The following is a 20,903-nucleotide window of genomic DNA, read 5'->3' as shown; positions in this document are numbered from 1 at the left end:
CATACTTCTGCATTGTTGTCCGCGTCGACGTTATGTACACATGCAGACCGATAGTCTGCAGTGTTTACTGGCATGTTGCTGGTGTAACCTGCAATACCATGACAAAAGCCAAAGAAGAAGCGGCTCTTCAGAGAAGCATTATAGCTGTGCCGGTGTTCTGTCAATTTGTCCTACGCTGTCAGATTTTCCTACCTCACACTAAAACAGTGGGTAGTACAATTCGACAGCGAAAAATGCTACTGTAAAGTTATGGTTTACACCTACCACAACCTAAACCTACCCTTAAAGTACTGGTAATACAGTTATTATGTGTTATATTCGCAGTTGTAGATAGAAGGGATACAGCTACAGGAAACCAACAATAAATATTCTTTTCTACCAATTAGATTGCGTTTTTATTAAATTCTACACCTACCCTAACCCTAAAAACTACCCTTACAGTAATGCAGATACATTAAATATGTTTGTTTAGCATGAGAAAAAGGATGTGATATGTATGTGCATATGCGCATTAAACCCGGGTAGGAAAATCTGACGGGTAAGATAAAATGTCAGGACACCGGCGGCAACTAAATATCAAATCATTATTTCAAACTACAAAAAGAGGACAACAACAGAACAGGAGAAGATATGGCATTCTTTCAATCTCCACATCAGATCAACATTGTAGGTCGCAGACAATTAGTGATATTTATGATATTAATTTAATTAATAAATTAAAAGACACTTGTTATTTTGGAGAGTAGCACATCCGGCTATGCCATACTACACACAGCCTACAGCGCAGGTTCAACGCAGAAGTATAAATCAGCCTTGACAGCTATGAGAGGAATTCCGGAAAATAAACCGTGGAACTTTGACCAGAAGACAGTTTCCTCGCCCATGACATGTATTAACAGATTTCGTCCATTTAGAAACTTTGATCTGAGAAAACAAACTGCAACAAAAATAAAAAGCAACATTGAAATAATTTTAATTCCTACAGTATTTTGGAACAAAGCCATCGATCTACAGGCGTGAAAGCACCCTTATATTCATAGTGATTTACCTGGAAAACCCCCATAGACTTCAACCTCACAGAGCGTGAGAATCTTCCCATCTCCAGGAATAACAATGTTCACGTAACGTCCCTCCATATCGGGACACGCGTAGCTGTAGGACACTCCTAATGAAATATTAGCAATCACAGCACATCTAGAGAGAGTCAAAGAGATTATGGAAACGTGTCAAACATTTCAAACCTAATTAACGTAGAGGGTAATAAAGAACCACGTGGCTTTCTGAGCAAGTCTGAAAAACATTAGTAAAGGAGATAATATCTACTTAGAAAAATGAACTAAAGATAAATATGTCTGTAGTCCAGTACAGAATATACACAATGCAACAGCAGGGTATTTGCACTTATGTATTTGTATATCACAACATCATTTTCATGCCACGTAATGCTACTTCTAATAATACGATTAAGATAATTAGTAATAAAATAAATACTATTGAATAATGTTTTGTGAATAATGTAAAAATGAGGTTAATAAAACAAGCTATTTGTTATTTTTATTTTAATATTTCTCAAATTATGTCAGTCTTACAACTAAATACAAACAATGTGTTACATATTGCATTTTTCACCATCTTTAATCTGGTTTCACAGATCACTTTGGCCTCAGTTTAAGAGCTATAAGAAACAATATTTTTGTCTTTATTTTCAACTAATTTTGACTTTTCTCAACTTTAATCTCATTTGATTTATTTTACAGTTATTTTTTATTATTAATTTACATTTTATGTGACAACGTAACTATTTTACCTTTTGACAAATTGGTAGCTAAGCATACTTCACATCAACTCATCACCTCTTAAAACTTATGGCTAAACAGAGTAAATTTCTCACATGGGATTGTTGTTGCCATTTTCTTCGAGGGAGTTTCCGATGTGAATCTCTGCTCCGTTGAGTCGTTGTGAACAGCAGTCAGCTCTGCCTGTGATGGTCACGCTGCTGATATAGTAATTATCCAACAGATCCAGCCTCCACCATGGATCCGTTTGTGATTGTGTATGAGTACAAAATGATGCTGTTCCCGGGGCATATTTTATTCCATCGACAGCACGATCAGCCCGAAAGTATTCAAGTAGAGAGGACTGAACAGCACGACCCCTTATTTTCAAACTATCTGGAAAGTGATCAAGCTCTGTGTGAGTTTACATTTAAGTAAGTTATCATAAAATTAAGCAAGCAGACATACACTACCAATCAAAAGTTTGGAATAATTCAGATCTTCTAATCTCTCTCTCTCTCTCTCTCTCTCTCTCTCTCTCTCTCTCTCTCTCTCTCTATATATATATATATATATATATATATATATATATATATATATACAAGGCTGAGTCAAAGCTGCATTTATTACATCAAAAATTCAGTAAAAACAGGAAATATATTTCCACAAAATATGAGGCAGTTCAACTGATTTCAACATTGATGATGATCAGAAATCTTTCAGCAAATCAAGAGATTTCATTATTGTAAACTATTTTATTACGTCCTGTGACATACTTTTTGTGTATCTTGGGATATGGTCATGTTTTTCTCTCTCTCTCTCTCTCTTTCTCTGTCAAGCAGCACTCCACATTCACAGCTGATTGCCATTAGCGGCAGCATGGTTTCCCAGTTACACAGCATGCAACAGATATAAAGCAGCAAAGGGACACAATTCAATTCAGTTCAATTCAAGTTTATTTGTATAGAGCTTTTTACAAAACAAATCGTTACAAAGCAACTTTACAGAAAATTGTGTTTCTACAATATTTAGTAGTAGCTAGTAGTTTGTGCACATTTGACAGGATTTTAGAAAATAATAATAATAATAATACAAGACGTAGTCAGCTAGACGATGAACTATCAATATTATTAATTAAGTTATTATATGATTCAGTCACACATTTAGCATAATTGTTAGTTCTGTTTGTTGATTCAGGGTTAGCATCATCTGAGGTCCTCTGAGGGTCAGCATCATCTCTTCTCAGGTTTTTCTGGATCCAGACTGGAGCTTGTGTAAATCCTAGTTACCATGGGATGTAAAAATAGAAACAAAATAGAGACATCATTAGCATAGCTGCTGATCCAACAAAGTAAAATTAGTTTAACCCAAGCTAATGAATAAAAATGCACCTTTGAGCAGATGCAACTACACTCACAATTAAAAAGAAAAATTATTCGAATGCTTGGCGAAAGAGATGTGTTTTTAATCTAGATTTAAACAGAGAGAGTGTGTCTGAACCCCGAACATTATCAGGAAGGCTATTCCAGAGTTTGGGAGCCAAATGTGAGAAAGCTCTACCTCCTTTAGTGGACTTTGCTATCCTAGGAACGACCAAAAGTCCAGCGTTTTGTGACCTTAGGGTGCGTGATGGGTTGTAGCGTGGTAGAAGGCTAGTTAGGTACGCTGGAGCTAAACCATTTAGGGCCTTATAGGTAAGTAATGATAATTTGTAACTGATAACTGAACTTAATAGGTAGCCAGTGCAGAGACTGTAAAATTGGGGTAATATGATCATATTTTCTTGACCTGGTAAGGACTCTAGCTGCTGCATTTTGGACTACCTGTAGCTTGTTTATTGACGAAGCAGGACAACCACCTAGAAGTGCATTACAATAGTCCAGTCTAGAGGTCATTAATGCATGAACTAGCTTTTCTGCATCAAAAACTGATAACATGTTTCGTAGTTTGGCAATGTTTCTAAGATGGAAGAATGCAGTTTTTGTAACATTGAATATATGATTTTTAAAAGACAAATTGCTGTCTAAAGTAACACCCAGATTTCTGACTGTAGAGGAAGTAACAGTACATCCGTCTAGTTGCAGATTGTAATCTACAAGATTCTGTGTAGTGTTTTTTGGTCCAATAATTAGTATCTCTGTCTTATCTGAATTTAATTAAAGAAAATTATTTGTCAATCCAATCTTTTACATTTTTAACACACTCTGTTAGCTTAGATAATTTAGAAGTTTCATCTGGTCTCGTTGAGATATATAGCTGAGTATCATCAACATAACAGTGGAAGCTAATTCCGTATTTTCTAATAATATTACCAAGGGGCAACATGTATATTGAAAATAGAAGGGGACCTAGGATGGATCCTTGTGGCACTCCATATTTTACTGATGATAAATGAGATGACTTCCCATTTAAGTAAACAAAATGGTAGCGATCAGACAGGTAGGATCTAAACCATCTTAGAGCCTGCCCTTGAATACCTATATAGTTTTGTAATCGATCTATGAGTATGTCATGATCTATGGTGTCGAACGCAGCACTAAGATCAAGTAAGAGTAGAAATGTGTCTGACGCAAGGAGCAGGTCATTTGTGATTTTAACAAGTACAGTTTCTGTGCTATGGTGGGGCCTAAAACCTGACTGAAATTCTTCATACAGATCATTTTTATGCAGGAAGGTGCTCAATTGAGCAGACACAACTTTTTCTAAAATTTTAGACATAAATGGAAGATTTTAAATAGGCCTATAATTTGCCAGTAAACTAGGATCTAGTTTTGGTTTCTTAATAAGAGGCTTGATAACCGCCTGCTTGAATGGTTTTGGGACGTGACCTAAAGATAACGACGAGTTAATGATTTTGAGAAGCGGTTCTTTGGCTACAGGTAGCAGCTCTTTCAGTAATTTAGTGGGTACAGTATCTAAAAAACATGTTGTTGGTTTAGATACAGTGATAAGTTCATTTAGCTCTTCCTGTCATATGGTTGTAAAGCACTGCAGTTTATCTTTGGGTGCGATGGATGAAACTGAAGTGTTAGATGATGTAGAATCTACATTCGCTATTGTATTTCTAATGTTATCTATTTTATCAGTGAAGAAATTCATAAAGTTATTACTATTTAACGTTGGTGGAATATTTGAATCAGGTGGCGTCTGGTAATTTGTTAACTTAGCCACTGTGCTAAATAAAAACCTTGGATTGTTTTGGTTATTTTCAATGAGTTTGTGTATATGCTCTGCCCTAGCAGTTTTTAGAGCCTGTCTATAGCTGGACATACTGTTTTTCCATGCAATTTTAAAAACTTCTAAGTTAGTTTTTCTCCATTTGCGTTCAAGACTACGAGTTACTTTCTTGAGAGAGTGAGTATTACTGTTATACCATGGTACAGTACGTTTTTCTCTAACTTTTTTCAATTTGATCGGGGCAACAGCTTCTAATGTACTAGAGAAAATAGTGTCCATGTTGTCAGTAATTTCGTCTAATTCATGTGTATTTTTGGGTACACATAGCAGTTGAGATAGATCAGGTAGGTTATTTGCGAATCTTTCTTTGGTGGCTGGAACAATAGTTCTGTCCAGACGGTATCGCTGCAACATATAGTTAATATCAGTTATACGCAGCATGCACGATACAAGGAAATGGTCTGTAATATCATCACTCTGAGGTACAATATCTATAGCAGTAAGATCGATTCCATGCGATATAATTAAATCTAGTGTATGATTAAAACGATGAGTGGGCCCGGTGACATTTTGCTTGACTCCAAAGGAGTTTTTTAGGTCAGTAAATGCAAGTCCTAATGTATCATTTGCATTATCAACGTGAATATTAAAATCTCCCATGATTAGCACCTTATCAACTGTAACTAGAAGGTCTGAGAGGAAATCTGCAAATTATTTTAGGAATTCTGTATATGGCCCTGGTGGTCTATACACAGCAGCCAGAGCAAGAGATACATTAGATTTCTTTTGCATGTCTGACAGAGTAACATTTAGCAGAAGTATTTCAAAAGAGTTAAACCTGTATCCTGTTTTCTGGGTAACATTGAGAATATCACTATATATTGTTGCAACACCCCCGCCACGACCAGTCTGACAGGGCTCATGCTTATAGCAGTAGTTTGGTGGAGTAGACTCATTTAGACTAGTGATGGGAAGTTCGGATCATTTTACCGACTCAGACTTTTGAGTCTCGTTCAGCAAAATGAACGAATCCTTTTTCGAGTCATTTCGTTCATTTCGTTCATTTTAGCAAAATGTTATTAAAATATTAAGTGCTACCTCCCCAACATATCTAGTACTTATGCAAACGTTAATCACACTACAAACAATACAAAACTAAAATGCTATGAGATAAAGAAAAAATACTCATTCTTTACCTGGGTCTGCAGTCTGTGATAAGCTCATCTCACCTCTTATCTGACAAGAAGTCTTCGGGTTTAAGTCATTCCTTAATCACGTGACAGCCCCATACGCAAAACTAACGCGGTCTTGAGCCGGAAAGATAATTGATTAGTTCATCTCATGAGTCTTTTGGGTCGAGTTTGACTCGTTCCTTAATCACGTGACAGCCCCATACGCGAAACCAACGCGGTCTCGAGCCGGAAAGAGAATTGATTAGTTCATCTCATGAGTCTTTCGGGTCTCGGGTTGAGTTTGACTCGTTCCTTAATCAAGTGACAGCCCCATACGCAAAACTAACGCAGTCGTGAGCCGGAAAGATAATTGATTAGTTCATCTCATGAGTCTTTCGGGTCGAGTTTGCTTTTGCTTTTCCTAGGCAGACTTGACATATTCGTGTAATATATGTATAAGAAGATTGCTCAAAAAAGGACATAATGACACATTAAAAGCAAATAACATTTTGAATTTGAATTATTAATGTTAAAGACAAATGTTAAAGACATTAAGGTTATGATAACTTCAGCTTTAACAGTTTTAACCCAGCTCAGAGTGAGGAGTTTCAGATCCTGGTGCACTGCCAGTGCAGGGGCCATGTTTTGGGAAGACTTTGACGAGAGGGTAGCAAGCTTGAGGCCTTCTGCTACCTCTTCTAAGACCTCAGATGCTATGATGGCCAACCTTGCAGAGCCACTCTTACCCCGCACATCAGACCCTCTGGCCTGGTGGAGGAGATGTTCACCAGTATACACAAGCCTTTCTGAAGTCACAAAGACAAGACTTTGCATTGTTGCCACATCCGTGCCATCTGAATTTTTTTTTCTAAAACTGGGCAGATTATCTCAGATAGAAGAACTCACAGACTCAGCCCATCCAAGGTCAGGGAGCTTGTTTTTTTTTATAATGTAAACATGCCTTAAAGCAAGTCCTAAAAATATAGCCACAAATATAGATTTAAATTAACTTCAAATATAGTTTAAATTAACTTCAAATATAGTTATTTATTTTAAAGCTTATTTATTTAGAAAAAGACTAGCTTGTTGTGCAATATTTTTGTTGTTGTGATTTTAAAAGGTAATTTGTTATTGTTATAAGGCTCCGTAGCTTTAGTATTCTTAATTTTCATTTATTTTTTATTCAAATGGTTTAAAATTATTTTGGGAATAACTTGTTGTGCAATATTTAGTTTTTCTTTTTTTATATTGTACTTTTAAAGTTCATTTGTTAAGGTTATTAGACCCTGTGGCTTTATTATCTTTTAAATTTAATTTAATTTTTAATTATTTACATTTTTATTATTTTAATTTATTTTGGAATAGTTGTCCTCTTTGTTACAAAGCTTTTCTGTAATAAACAATAAACAATTATGCAAAAGTATGTACAGTGTTTTTAATGTTTATAAAGTGTCATATGTTACAAAAGTATGGTTTACACAGACAATCTGATTTAATAACTGCACAACTAAACAAAAACAAACAAACAGACAGAAAAAAAGATCAACATTTTAAGCATAACCAACTCTTTATTTCCACATTCAGTGTTATGGAAAAGTATCACCATGACAGAAATTAAAAACAATAATTTGAAACCAGAAATGCATCACGTTACTGTAAGAGTAAATAATACTACTAATAAATAAGTACTACGCACCCATTTTGTAAGGAAAGTTGTAAATGAACTAATTACTCTAGCCAATAAAAAAAAAACGATAGACTCGAACTATGAACTAATCAATTCTCTTTCAGGCTCATGCTGCATTGGGTTTAACGTATTGGGCTGTCACGTGATTGAGGAACGAGTCAAAAACCCGATAGACCCGAACTATGAACTAATCAATTCTCTTTCCGGCTCAGACTGCATTGGGTAAGCGTATGGGGCTGTCACGTGATCAAGGAACGAGTCAAAAACCCGATAGACCCGAACTATGAACTAATCAATTCTCTTTCCGGCTCAAGACTGCATTGACTGACAGGTGAATTACTGCTACTAGAAAAGAACCCATAGAATAATGCGCATGCGCGACTGAACGAATCACTCCCCGAGACGACTCGTTCTTCCCGAGTCACATTAAAGATTTGTTCAAAATGAACGAATCGTTCAAGAACGACACATCACTAATTTAGACCAAAATAATCATTTGGTTTTAGCCAGGTTTCAGTCAAGCAGAGTAAATCAAAACTATTATCTGTGATAATTTCATTTACAATAACTGCTTTTGGTGTGAGTGATCTAATATTTATGAGCCCAAACTTTAAAAATTGTTTTTGTTCATTTACTTTACATTTTTCTGGTTTAATTACGATAAGATTTTTTCTAGATCCTACATTATATTTATATTTTGACCTCACTATTCGGGGAACAGACACAGTCTTGATAGTTTTTACAGCGAAAGTACTTTTAGCATTTAAGCGGGTGGAACAAAACTCATCATAATGGTTATTTGACAATTGTTTTACTAGTCACATGGAGCGAAGTGTCCTGGAGATGTTGTCAGAGAGAAGCTCCGCTCCGATTTTAATGGGGTGTAATCCATCAGCGCGAAACAGTCTAGGACAACTCAGTAGTAATCCCTCCACTATCCCAGAGATGTTGTTTTATAGGCTCTTGAGCAACTTGTGAAATGTAAACTTAAAGTGTGATTGCAATTAGGGCTGTGCAGCAAATCCTTTATCTGTATCAATCAGACAGGCTGTATTTACACTTGGCATTAACATGTGATCAAGCCGATCGGATCATCAGTCAATCAGAACTCTGTACGTTTACACTTGGTAACATCAACTGACTTATTTTTTTGACTGACTTATGAATACAGTTTTTTTACTGGATAACTGATCGGATCTGTCTTTCCGCACAATATTACAAAATAAAAAAAAATTGCAGAGTACTGTATATCCCATACTCGGAATTGGTGCTCTCCATTTAACCCATCCAGGCGCACATACACAGCAGTTAGTAGGGAACACTTACACACCGTGAACACACACCCGGAGCAGTGGGCAGCTATTTATCCAGCGCCTGGGGAGCAGCTGGAGGTTCAATGCCTTGCTCAAGGGCACTTCAGCCATGGGTATTGAGGGTGGAAGAGAGCGCTGTTCATTCACTCCCTCCCACCTACAACTCCTGCCAGCACCGAGACTCAAACCAGCAGCCTACGGGTTTCAAGTCCAACTCTAACCATTGAACCACAGCTGCCCCAGTAAGTCTTCAGAGAATGGCCAGGTGCAAAGTCAACCTGAAGTGGCGGGTTTTCTTTTTAAAAGCATTTTCAGTCGCAGGGCATTTTACAAATCAAAGATAAGTGTAGGAGTTTCACTAGTCTCCACGGGTGTTCTCAGTCTTTTTTTCTGATGATTTCAATGCATCCTCAACTACCTCTGGAGCAGGACATGCTGATCAGATAACATTTATAAACTCCTTGTTTACACTTTTCTTTTCAATGTGTATCTGGAGAACATACAGATACAGGTTGCATGTTAATGGGAAGTGTAAAACGGAAATCTGAATGCTGTACAGTTACTTGATAAAACAATTAGACTATTCGATTTAGACTGTTCTTTTTGCGATTAGACTATTTTTACTTGTGACATACAATTATTTTATGATTATAACATTTCTCTGAAGGGAATGAGAGGCTGCGTCCGAAACGCTACGGCGTGGACCGCCCGGCTGCGTTGCAGATATCCTGTATATACACACCTGACAACAAGGCCTTGGAGGCTGCCATACTTCTGTTCAACTGAGCCTTGACTCCCAATGGTGAGGGGAGATCATAGGACTCAAGGTTTTAGGATAGCATCTTGATCAACCACTTAGCATAAGCTTCTTCTGGCCGGAGGCCTCAGCCTCAGTGCACCACAGAGGAAACATATAACCATAGCGTGTCTGTCCACTGAATGGTCACCAAGAGGGGCGCAGTAGATTGTAATGGCCGCCAAATAGACCCTCAGGGTGGATTGGGTCAAACCTGGAGAGAGAGGGGTCTGCAGGAACTCCAGAACTGTCCCAACTGCAAAATTAACTGGGTCGTGCTGGCAGTCTTCGCACCAGGAGGTGAAAGGTTTCCACCTCAAGGTGTACAGTTTCCTCATGGATGGAGTTCTGGATTGAAGGATGATCTCAGCAACCTCGGTTGAGAAGCCAAAAGCTACGAGATGTGCCCCCTCAGGGGGCCACTCCCATAACTTCCATAGCTCCGGGCGGGGATGGAATAACGGGTCCTCCGCCTGTGAGAGGAGACCCCTCCTGATGGTAATCTCCAATGGAGCGCCGTCGAGGAGAGAAATCAGATCCGAGAAACATACTCGGCCCACCCAGAACGGGGCTACTAATTGAAGATGGACCCTGTCCCAGCATACTCTCAGCAGAACTCCTGGGAGCAGAGTGATCAGGGGAAAAGTGCACAGACGAAGCCTCGGCCAAGTCAGCACCATGGCATCTAGCCCCAGTGGAGCCGGATGAGTCAGATAAAACCAAAGGGGACAGTGCAATGTTTCTGAGTCACAAACAGATCCACCTGACTAAATATTCTCCATATCTGTTTCACCACCTCGGGGTGCTTCCATTCCCCGGGCCTCTTCATCTTCAGGCAGTTGATATGCTATGTCAGATGGCGGTCACTCCACAGACCGTGGGCAGGGTGGCAACTCATGACCGCACCCCAGCCGGTGAGAGACGCATCTGTCGCTAGCATTACGCGGCGACATATTGCCCTTCCAGTGTCAGCATCCCAAAGTCTTGCTGTTGCTTCTTCTTTTTGACTTGTAGACTCCTGCCAAAATGAGCAACCCAATGTAGGCTTGCAAGTCAGTCACATCGAAGTCTTTCCCCATACACACGCCTACCCTCTAAGTTTATCATTTAAAGTACATTCTTTTCAATTGATGTCTGATGAAAAGATAAAATGCTGATTTTATATCTTGGACATTGCTGACAGCATATCTAGTGGGCCCTGGGACCATTTTCATGACATTAGCAGCACTAAGTCTACCCTGTTGTTCAGTTGGTGAGCTGGACCATGATAACTTTTCATTTTTGGAAGGTAATGGGTTTGTGGGTGGTTGACAAACAACAGTAGGGTCAACATTAGAAGTCTCCTTCTCATCTGAGGAGTTTGCACAAATACACAGATACACAATACACAAATATTAAAATATCTTCTAATTAAAACAGTAAGGGTTCCTACACAGTTTAGAAATATGGAAATTGATTTAAGTAATTTGCAGGTCTTAAAGTATGAAAACATGACTGAATTAATTCAAGGCACACATTTTCATAACATAACTATGTCTCTTTAGAGCGAGTCTTTTTTTAACTGTATAATGACATGGGTATGACACAGAAATTACAAAGAGAGGGAGACTTATAAAGACATAACCCATGTCCCCATTTTTCAAAACGCTTATAAATCATCCAGAATACGTTTTTTTGAGAAAGTAAAAATGCAGAAAGTTTCCTGTGAGGGTTAGGGTTAGGTGTAGGGTTGGTGTAGGGCCATAGAATAGGTAAGGTAAGGTAATTTATTTATAAAGCACAATTAAAAACAACAGGTAGTTGACCAATGTGCTGTACAATTTGAAAACATACTAACATACAATACTATACAAATATCTAGCTACTCTCATAAAACAAACAATAAACTTACTCAGCTATTTAATTTAGACAGGAAAGCCAGAGAAAAAAGATGAGTTTTTAAAAAAAGATTTAAAAGATACCACTGTGGAGGCAGTTCTAATATGCAAAGGCAGACTATTCCAGAGTTTCGGTGCCAACACAGAAAAAGAATGATCACCCCAAAGTTTGCGTCTAGACTTTTGGACAATTAACATTTTCTGGTCAGAGGACCTAAGTGATCTTGATGGAGAATATATCTGCAATAGATCTGAGAGATAGGATGTTGCCAGACCATTTAGAGATTTAAATACAAACAACAAAATCTTAAAATCAATTCTATAGCGGATAGGCAACCAATGTAAAGAAAATACAATCGGAGTAATATGGCTCCGCTTCTGAGATCCTGTCAGCAATCTAGCTGCGGGATTTTGAACAATTTGCAAACATCTAAAAGTCGACTGATTAATTCCTGCATACAAAGCATTACAGTAGTCTAAACGTGATGTCACAAAAGTGTGCATTACTCTCTCTAGATCCTCAAATGACAAAAATGACTTGACTTTTGTCAGGGTTCTTAATTGAAAGAAGCTTGATTGCACTACAGCGTTTACTTGTTTGTCAAATTTTAGGGAGTTATCAAAAATTACCCCCAAGTTTTTCACCATGGATTAACAATAAATAGATAAAGAACCTAGATCAACCCAGGGTGGCTCAGAAACATTAGAGGGTGCAAACACAACAATCTCAGTTTTACCTTCGTTTAGATGAAGAAAATTTGCAGCCAGCCAAGTTTTCAAATCATTCAGACATGTTAAAAGAGGCCCTAATGAATGATTATCTTCCTTTTTTTAGAGGCATACATATCTGTGTATCATCAGCGTAGCAGTAAAATGATATTTTGTGTTTTTGAAAAATAGCACCAATTGGAAGCATATATAATGAAAACAAAATTGGTCCCAAAATAGACCCTTGAGGTATCCCACATTTAAGAGGGGCAGACGAGGATGTAAATTCCCCCATGGTAACTGAAAAACTTATGTTTGTTAAATACGATTTAAACCAATTTAAAACAACGCCCTGAACTCCTACCAACCTCTCTAGCCATGAGAAAAGAATCTCGTGGTCTATAGTATCAAATGCCGCGCTCAAATCAAGTAACACCAAAACTGCTGCCTTTCCAGAATCTACAGTCATTAAACATCATTAAGAACTTTGAAAAGTGCATATTCTGTACTATGTTGTTCCCTAAAGCTAGACTGAAATTCTTCATCAAAAAGCAAATTTTCATTTAAAAAAGATTCCAATTGAATAAGAACTGCTTTCTCTAGTATCTTTGAGAGAAATGACAATTTTGAAATAGGTCTAAAATTATTTAACTCATTTGAGTTCAGACTAGTATTTTTAATTACAGGCTGCACCATAGCATGTTTAAAAATATCAGGCACAGATCCTGGTACCAAACAGCTATTTATTATATTTAAAACACGAGGACCAACTGTATCAAAAGCCTGTTTGATTATCTTTGATGAGACTATATCAAGTGGGGAGTCTGATGGCTTTAACTGATCTACTATTTTTTTCAAACTAGGAAGATCAAGAGCATCAAAGTGATCAAACACCACAGGAACAGGTGGTATAGCTGTGATATCATAAGTAGCCCAAGGAATTTGAGACCTAATTTTTTCAACAAAGAAACTTTTGAAATTTTCACACATATCCATTGACATATCTGGCACAATTTCAATGGACGGATTTATAATAGAGTTTATAGTGCTAAATAGTACTCTTGGTATAAAATAGTTTATCTCAATTATGTTGGAGAAATACTGTACCTTTGCTGCTCTAATAGCACCTTGATATATTTGCAGAGAGTCTCTTAATATATCATAGGACACTTGGAGTCTGTCTTTCAGCCATTTACGCTCTGCCCTCCTACAGATTTGTCTGAGTGCACGTGTATTATCATTTAACCAAGGTTCTATCTTAGTTTTTATACGCCTCACCTTCAAGGGTGCAATATTATCTAAAATAGTTATGCATACAGAATTAAAAGAAAACAACAAAGACAAAGGATCTGAAAAGGATAAAAGTGGATCATTCACATTATAGTTATTTTCAAACATCGTGGCGAACTAGTTAATGACGCTAGTGTTTATCCTACGACATAGGCGTACACTTGGAAGAGGTTTATCAGTCTGGCATGGAAGAGAAACCCCAAAAATAAGTGGTTTGTGGTCAGAAAATCACAAACATCCACTTAACATACAGAAATGCCATATGACAAAACTATATCCAGTGTGTGTCCATGCTCATGTGTAGGTACATTTACAGATTGCACAAGATTAAAAGAGTCAATGAGATTTAAACCAGAGGGTCCGCTGGACAACACACATGAATGTTAAAATCCCCCACAATTAGAAACTTATCAAATTTCAATAATATTTCCCCTAAAAATTCAGAAAACTCCTGAATAAAATCTTTGTTATATTTAGGAGGCCGATAAATCAGCCCACAAAACACTGGCTCATCCAATTTAAGATGAAAAGTTTACAGTTCAAAATTGCACACACAAAAAAGAGTTCAGTTTCCACTAGACGACAATGAAAGCGGTTTTTGAATACAGTTGCTAGACCTCCACCCTTGGCTGTAGACTGAGGAGAATTTATAAATTTACAGTGTGAGGGAACAAGGTCTGCAAACGGACTTAAGTCACCAGTAGATAGCCACGTCACAAATAAAACATCCAGTGATTTCGATGTAAGGAAATCTCTCAAAATAAACGTCTTAATTCAGAGTGATCTTGCATTAATCAGTGCCAATTTGATTAATAAAGAGTCACCTGCTGCTGACTGTGATGCATAACACAGTGGTCGAAGGTTTTGGAAATGTACTCCCCTACCTTTACGGAGATATGGTGTCGTATGTATAAGTTGTTGATTGGTGATGATTGTCGGTACAATTTGCTGAAGCGATACATATGCTGTGAAAGAATCGATGATCGTCCCACAAGCCACAGCCACAACAGTCAAAATTAGACCTAGACTCCATCAACAGTTTTGCCTTGAGTTTAACAGAACGCCCACCGTGTTTCCCACGTCTTCTTCTTCGCTTCTTCAGCGGAAAAGCGCAGGGGACTGAGAGCCGATACAGCGCCCGTGGCACAGCAGACAGATCTGGATGAGAGTATGAACACGATCCTCTTCGTTCCTAACCCGGCGATATATCCACACGCCGATATGTTAATAAGCATTTGCCGATCATAAACCAAAATAGCAGTAACATCCTTGACCAGGAGTAAGACGAACAAAATATACACAAATAGAACAGGTAGCAGACGGCCAGCCACACACAACAACGCCATCTTGGATGCACTTGGATGCATCTATACAGTTTGTACAGTATAAAAACCATTACGCATATGGGATTAACACACTTTTCACAAAAACGTGTGTGTGTGTGCGTGCGTGCATGTGTGTGTGTGTGCACAGAAAAAAGAAAAGAAAAGCTACAAACATTCATGTCTCATATTGTAACCATGGGCGGAGTTTGGGGGGGGGGGGGCAGACCAGAGCCAAATAATGCCTCTCTTGTGCTTTGAAAAATAAAAATAAATACAGAATTCATATTTTCTAATTTTATTTTTCCTATCATATAATTTTTGTGGATATAATGAGTAAGTTTAGAATTAATTATTTTTAATTACTATATTGAAAAAGAATATTATTTTGGTGGACTTCAAAGTATCGCGGTAAGATACGTGAGTGGACTCTCTTCTCATTCGGTTCCCGCTTTAGTCTACATGCTAAAGAAACAATATGGACATTCATCTTTTTTTTAATAAACCCACTAGTAAAAGTGTGGAGTTTTCTAACTCTGGCACTTCAACCATCAATTCCACTGCTGCTACTGACACAGCAACCGAGGCCGGTGTAGCAGTCGATTCTGTTCCCCTCTGAATGTCTGGTTCCCATCGGGTTGCCAGGTCCGTGTAATAAACCCAACAAAATAGTTAATCAAACATTTAGCCAAAGTAGCCTAAATTCCACGGATTTGGCAACGTACCCGCATGCAAAAACACCAAACACACATGGATGTAGGAAACCAAAAAGTGACAAATTTCTTGCTACACTGCAGCATAGTAAAATGATTCTCACACTCCCGTTTATGTTCTTTTTTTAAATTATTCATCTTGCAGTTGTTCCGTTATTTTTGTCTTATGTTTTTACATTTAAAGTTGAAAAACCTCTTGTCTTGAATTTATTTTCAAGTTTAAGATTTAGGACGGTATTTTGAATTATTTGACTTGCCGTACATCCAGTCACGCTTCTTGCGCACGCTAGTTCTGATCGTACGTATGGTAACTCGGCAACTATGCAAGAATTGTAGTAGGCTATGTTTGCGTAAAGGGAAACAGACATTCCGAGGGGAACAAAATCGACTGCTACACCGCATATGGTGGTAGGTGCCCCCCCCACGCACAAAAGTGAAACTCCGCCTATGATTGTAACCGCTAATGTTTTATTAATTGCCTTTTAAATATAGTAATAGTAGAATGTGTATGATGTAGTATTTTAGTTGACATTACTCTTGCCAAGTTCTGATATCTGAGAGATGCACGGAAAGGCAACCGCAATGCTGTAGATTAGCTTTTTTATTTACATTCGTTCATTCACTTTACACACTCATTGCATAACCTTAGGTGTTTGTGCATAATAATATTGTGCTATTCCCCTGGCTCACCTGTGAATTTAGGTTTATGTAAGGCCCTTATGAATATATATATATATATATATATATATATATATATATATATATATATATATATATATATATATATATATATATATATACAGTATTGTTCAAAATAATAGCAGTACAATGTGACTAACCAGAATAATCAAGGTTTTTCGTATATTTTTTTATTGCTACGTGGCAAACAAGTTACCAGTAGGTTCAGTAGATTCTCAGAAAACAAATGAGACCTAGCATTCATGACATGCACGCTCTTAAGGCTGTGCAATTGGGCAATTAGTTGAATTAGTTGAAAGGGGTGTGTTCAAAAAAATAGCAGTGTGGCATTCAATCACTGAGGTCATCAATTTTGTGAAGAAACAGGTGTGAATCAGGTGGCCCCTATTTAAGGATGAAGCCAACACTTGTTGAACATGCATTTGAAAGCTGAGGAAAATGGGTCGTTCAAGACATTGTTCAGAAGAACAGCGTACTTTGATTAAAAAGTTGATTAGAGAGGGGAAAACCTATAAAGAGGTGCAAAAAATGATAGGCTGTTCAGCTAAAATGATCTCCAATGCCTTAAAATGGAGAGCAAAACCAGAGAGACGTGGAAGAAAACGGAAGACAACCATCAAAATGGATAGAAGAATAACCAGAATGGCAAAGGCTCAGCCAATGATCACCTCCAGGATGATCAAAGACAGTCTGGAGTTACCTGTAAGTACTGTGACAGTTAGAAGACGTCTGTGTGAAGCTAATCTATTTTCAAGAATCCCCCGCAAAGTCCCTCTGTTAAAAAAAAGGCATGTGCAGAAGAGGTTACAATTTGCCAAAGAACACATCAACTGGCCTAAAGAGAAATGGAGGAACATTTTGTGGACTGATGAGAGTAAAATTGTTCTTTTTGGGTCCAAGGGCCACAGGCAGTTTGTGAGACGACCCCCAAACTCTGAATTCAAGCCACAGTACACAGTGAAGACCGTGAAGCATGGAGGTGCAAGCATCATGATATGGGCATGTTTCTCCTACTATGGTGTTGGGCCTATTTATCGCATACCAGGGATCATGGATCAGTTTGCATATGTTAAAATACTTGAAGAGGTCATGTTGCCCTATGCTGAAGAGGACATGCCCTTGAAATGGTTGTTTCAACAAGACAATGACCCAAAACACACTAGTAAACGGGCAAAGTCTTGGTTCCAAACCAACAAAATTAATGTTATGGAGTGGCCAGCCCAATCTCCAGACCTTAATCCAATTGAGAACTTGTGGGGTGATATCAAAAATGCTGTTTCTGAAGCAAAACCAAGAAATGTGAATGAATTGTGGAATGTTGTTAAAGAATCATGGAGTGGAATAACAGCTGAGAGGTGCCACAAGTTGGTTGACTCCATGCCACACAGATGTCAAGCAGTTTTAAAAAACTGTGGTCATACAACTAAATATTAGTTTAGTGATTCACAGGATTGCTAAATCCCAGAAAAAAAAAAAATGTTTGTACAAAATAGTATTGAGTTTGTACAGTCAAAGGTAGACACTGCTATTTTTTTGAACACACCCCTTTCAACTAATTGCCCAATTGCACAGCCTTAAGAGCGTGCATATCATGAATGCTGGGTCTTGTTTGTTTTCTGACAATCTACTGAACCTACTGGTAACTTGTTTGCCACGTAGCAATAAAAAATATACTAAAAACCTTGATTATTCTGGTTAGTCACATTGTACTGCTATTATTTTGAACAATACTGTATGTATGTATGTATATATATATATATATATATATATATATATATATATATATATATATATATATTTTGGTATATGGTATTCTTTTGTTTTATAGTGTTAAATTGAGGGTTTTGTAAGACAACATTAAGATTTGTTCAAACAGCAGTTTAATTCGGAACTAAGTAAATGGCTCTCTTTATGAATGGAAAATTGAATAATTGGCTTCTGATTCATTCATAATGCAGATTTATTCAGAAATGACTCACCATTGTGTGCTGCTCGGAGACACTCAACAGTTCTACTATGGCTTTAAATACGTATATAGCCTTATAGTTTTGTTTGCAAAATTGGCCAAAAACAGACATAGCTACTTTTCTGTAAGTGTTGTATAAAATCAATTTTGCATTTGCACCCGTTCTATCCGGGGAGAAAAAATCAAAAATAAACAACAAAAAACCGGCACTGTGATACTGAACTCGCTGCATGCGTGTTGTCATTTTCCTTGATAATATTCCATGTCCTCAAAAAACTATGTGCATTCTATAAGCTACATCATGAATGGAGTTGTTGCCTTGCATCATGTTTTTCACTAAATAACTGTAAGTGAGTGGGACTTGAAGCGGCACTGCTCAGACCGATCTAGAGAGCAGACGTTCCATATGCTTTTCAATCGCTGTCATCGTTGGACTTTTGTCATATTCTAAGCGGTCTGCTTCGAGTCAATCACTTCTCGTGTGGAATGACGTATCTAGTGTTCAATAACTAATTAGATTGATTAGATTTTCTAAGATTTTTTAGGTGTCAAGAAGTACCGTTTACGAAGACTTCAACTTCACACAGAGAGAGATTCTTCGAATCTCCAGGAATGACCACATTCACATAACGGCCTTGCATTCCACCGCATGAGTAGGAAACAGACTGACGTGCTGAAATACCAGAAATTTCTGCACATCTGGAGAGAAAGAGAGAATATGAAACAATCATTCTACATGAACTTAAGCAGTATCACATGAGCAAGAGTCTCATTCTCGTTTTTTAAAATCCTTTTATATAACATTGTACAATATGTTCCTATTTTACAATTAAATAACTGTTTTAAATTGTTACATTTATATATGTAAAGGCAAATTGTTATCACTTGGAATTGTTGTTGCCGTTGTTCTCCAAGGACATTCCAATGCGAATCTCTGCTCCGTTGATTTGTTCAAAGCAGCAGTCCATCCTGTTAGTGATGATCACTTTTTCAATGATTTGTAGGTCCATCATATCCAGCCTCCACCATGGGTTCGTCTCGGTTTTAGTGTGTGTGCAGTAAAAATATATATCATCAATTGCAGCGTCAGCCTTTAAGTAATATGTAGATGACTGTACAGCCTTTCCCTTGGTTGCAATATTCTCTAGAAAGGATAACAAGAAATGCAAATACCCATATTATTCTCTTTTATAATACATCTGCACTGGTATTTTTAACATTGCATTACAAAATAATCATACTGTACATAATAAGCATAACATTCTTAGAAATGTATTAGTAATCTAAAATGCGTTGGTTTCTTCAGAGAGCATGTCCTTATAATAAATGTATTAACAGATTAAAGAAACGTTAAGTACCTTTCAAGTTGTTTGTCATGGCGTGAATGGCAACGGTGCCTGTTTCAGAAATAAATAGAAAATGGTTATATATCTGGAACATTTTTTACAGTAAAGTTTATTATTAATTAACTGAATATTATTATAATTTTTTTTTTCTTTTTTTTTTTTACATGACACATCAATGTACAGATAGTAGTAGACCAACTTTTATAAATGAATACTCTAAACAAGATGACATAATCAGTTTAAGGTGCATCTGTGTAGATTTATCCAAATTTGTTATAGTATTAAAACCAAACCTACGCTCAGGGTTAACCATCAGCCCATGCAAAGAAATAATTTGCTTAAAACCTTATTTGAAAAAGAGATGATAAGATTAATCAAAAGAGGCACAAGCAAAGGATGCACTCTTATTTTATATAATAGAAAATCTGTTGTGTTAGAATATGGACTGAGCTGTCATAGTAATAAAAACGTTAATTACTCAGCTTCACAGTATTAGTTTATTTTTTTTAATATTTTTTTAAATAAAAATTATTTAAATTAACTGTAAGTGGTTACCAGTCAAGACTTTAAGAGAAAACATTGTCTATTATTAGTAAAAGAGATACTCACCAAGAAGTAAAAACAGGTTTAACAGGATCAACATCTCACTTTTAAGCAGGACTACACTCCTAATAAGAAAGATTATAATAATTCATCTTTAATTCCAGTCAGCATGACCAATGATGTAGAAAGGACGCAACCTACCTTTTGTTTACTCTTTCTTATTTTGTTGGCTTAATTGGTTCCATAAGATGTTTGTCTTTATCTCTTCTCTCATCAGCTTTCTCTTCATGTCTGTATTTTATACTCTTCATCCTTTAACTCCGCCCTCCGCCTTCTTGAATTAGCTCAAGTGAAATTGGCCATAGCAAAAAGTGTCATCACGAGGGACATCTATGCAAACATGGACGAGTATTAGTCTATAAGGCCATTTCAGATGCAAAAGGTGCTCATTTGTAAAGCAAAATGAGCTGGGACTGATGTAATTGCTTGGATTCTTATTGTTGGTCATCATTAGTTTGT

At 37.1% G+C, this 20,903-nt stretch overlaps 1 protein-coding gene across 1 annotated transcript; it reads right to left on the bottom strand.

The window, feature by feature from the left end:
• Nucleotides 1–589: 589 nt before the first annotated feature.
• LOC128017554 (fucolectin-like) lies at nucleotides 590–19,505 on the bottom strand. Its single transcript, XM_052602958.1, has 5 exons — nucleotides 19,381–19,505; nucleotides 19,055–19,194; nucleotides 1,892–2,189; nucleotides 1,049–1,194; nucleotides 590–594 (listed from the first exon to the last, which is right to left on the bottom strand). The coding sequence occupies exons 1-5, from the start codon at nucleotides 19,503–19,505 to the stop codon at nucleotides 590–592; spliced, it is 714 nt and encodes a 237-aa protein (XP_052458918.1).
• Between the last annotated feature and the right edge of the window lie 1,398 nt (nucleotides 19,506–20,903).

This window comes from Carassius gibelio, chromosome A7, assembly GCF_023724105.1.
Source record: "Carassius gibelio isolate Cgi1373 ecotype wild population from Czech Republic chromosome A7, carGib1.2-hapl.c, whole genome shotgun sequence".
Taxonomy (NCBI): domain Eukaryota; kingdom Metazoa; phylum Chordata; class Actinopteri; order Cypriniformes; family Cyprinidae; genus Carassius; species Carassius gibelio.
The sequence above is the reverse complement of the archived record's forward strand: the minus strand, read 5'-3'. Positions and strand labels throughout refer to the sequence as shown.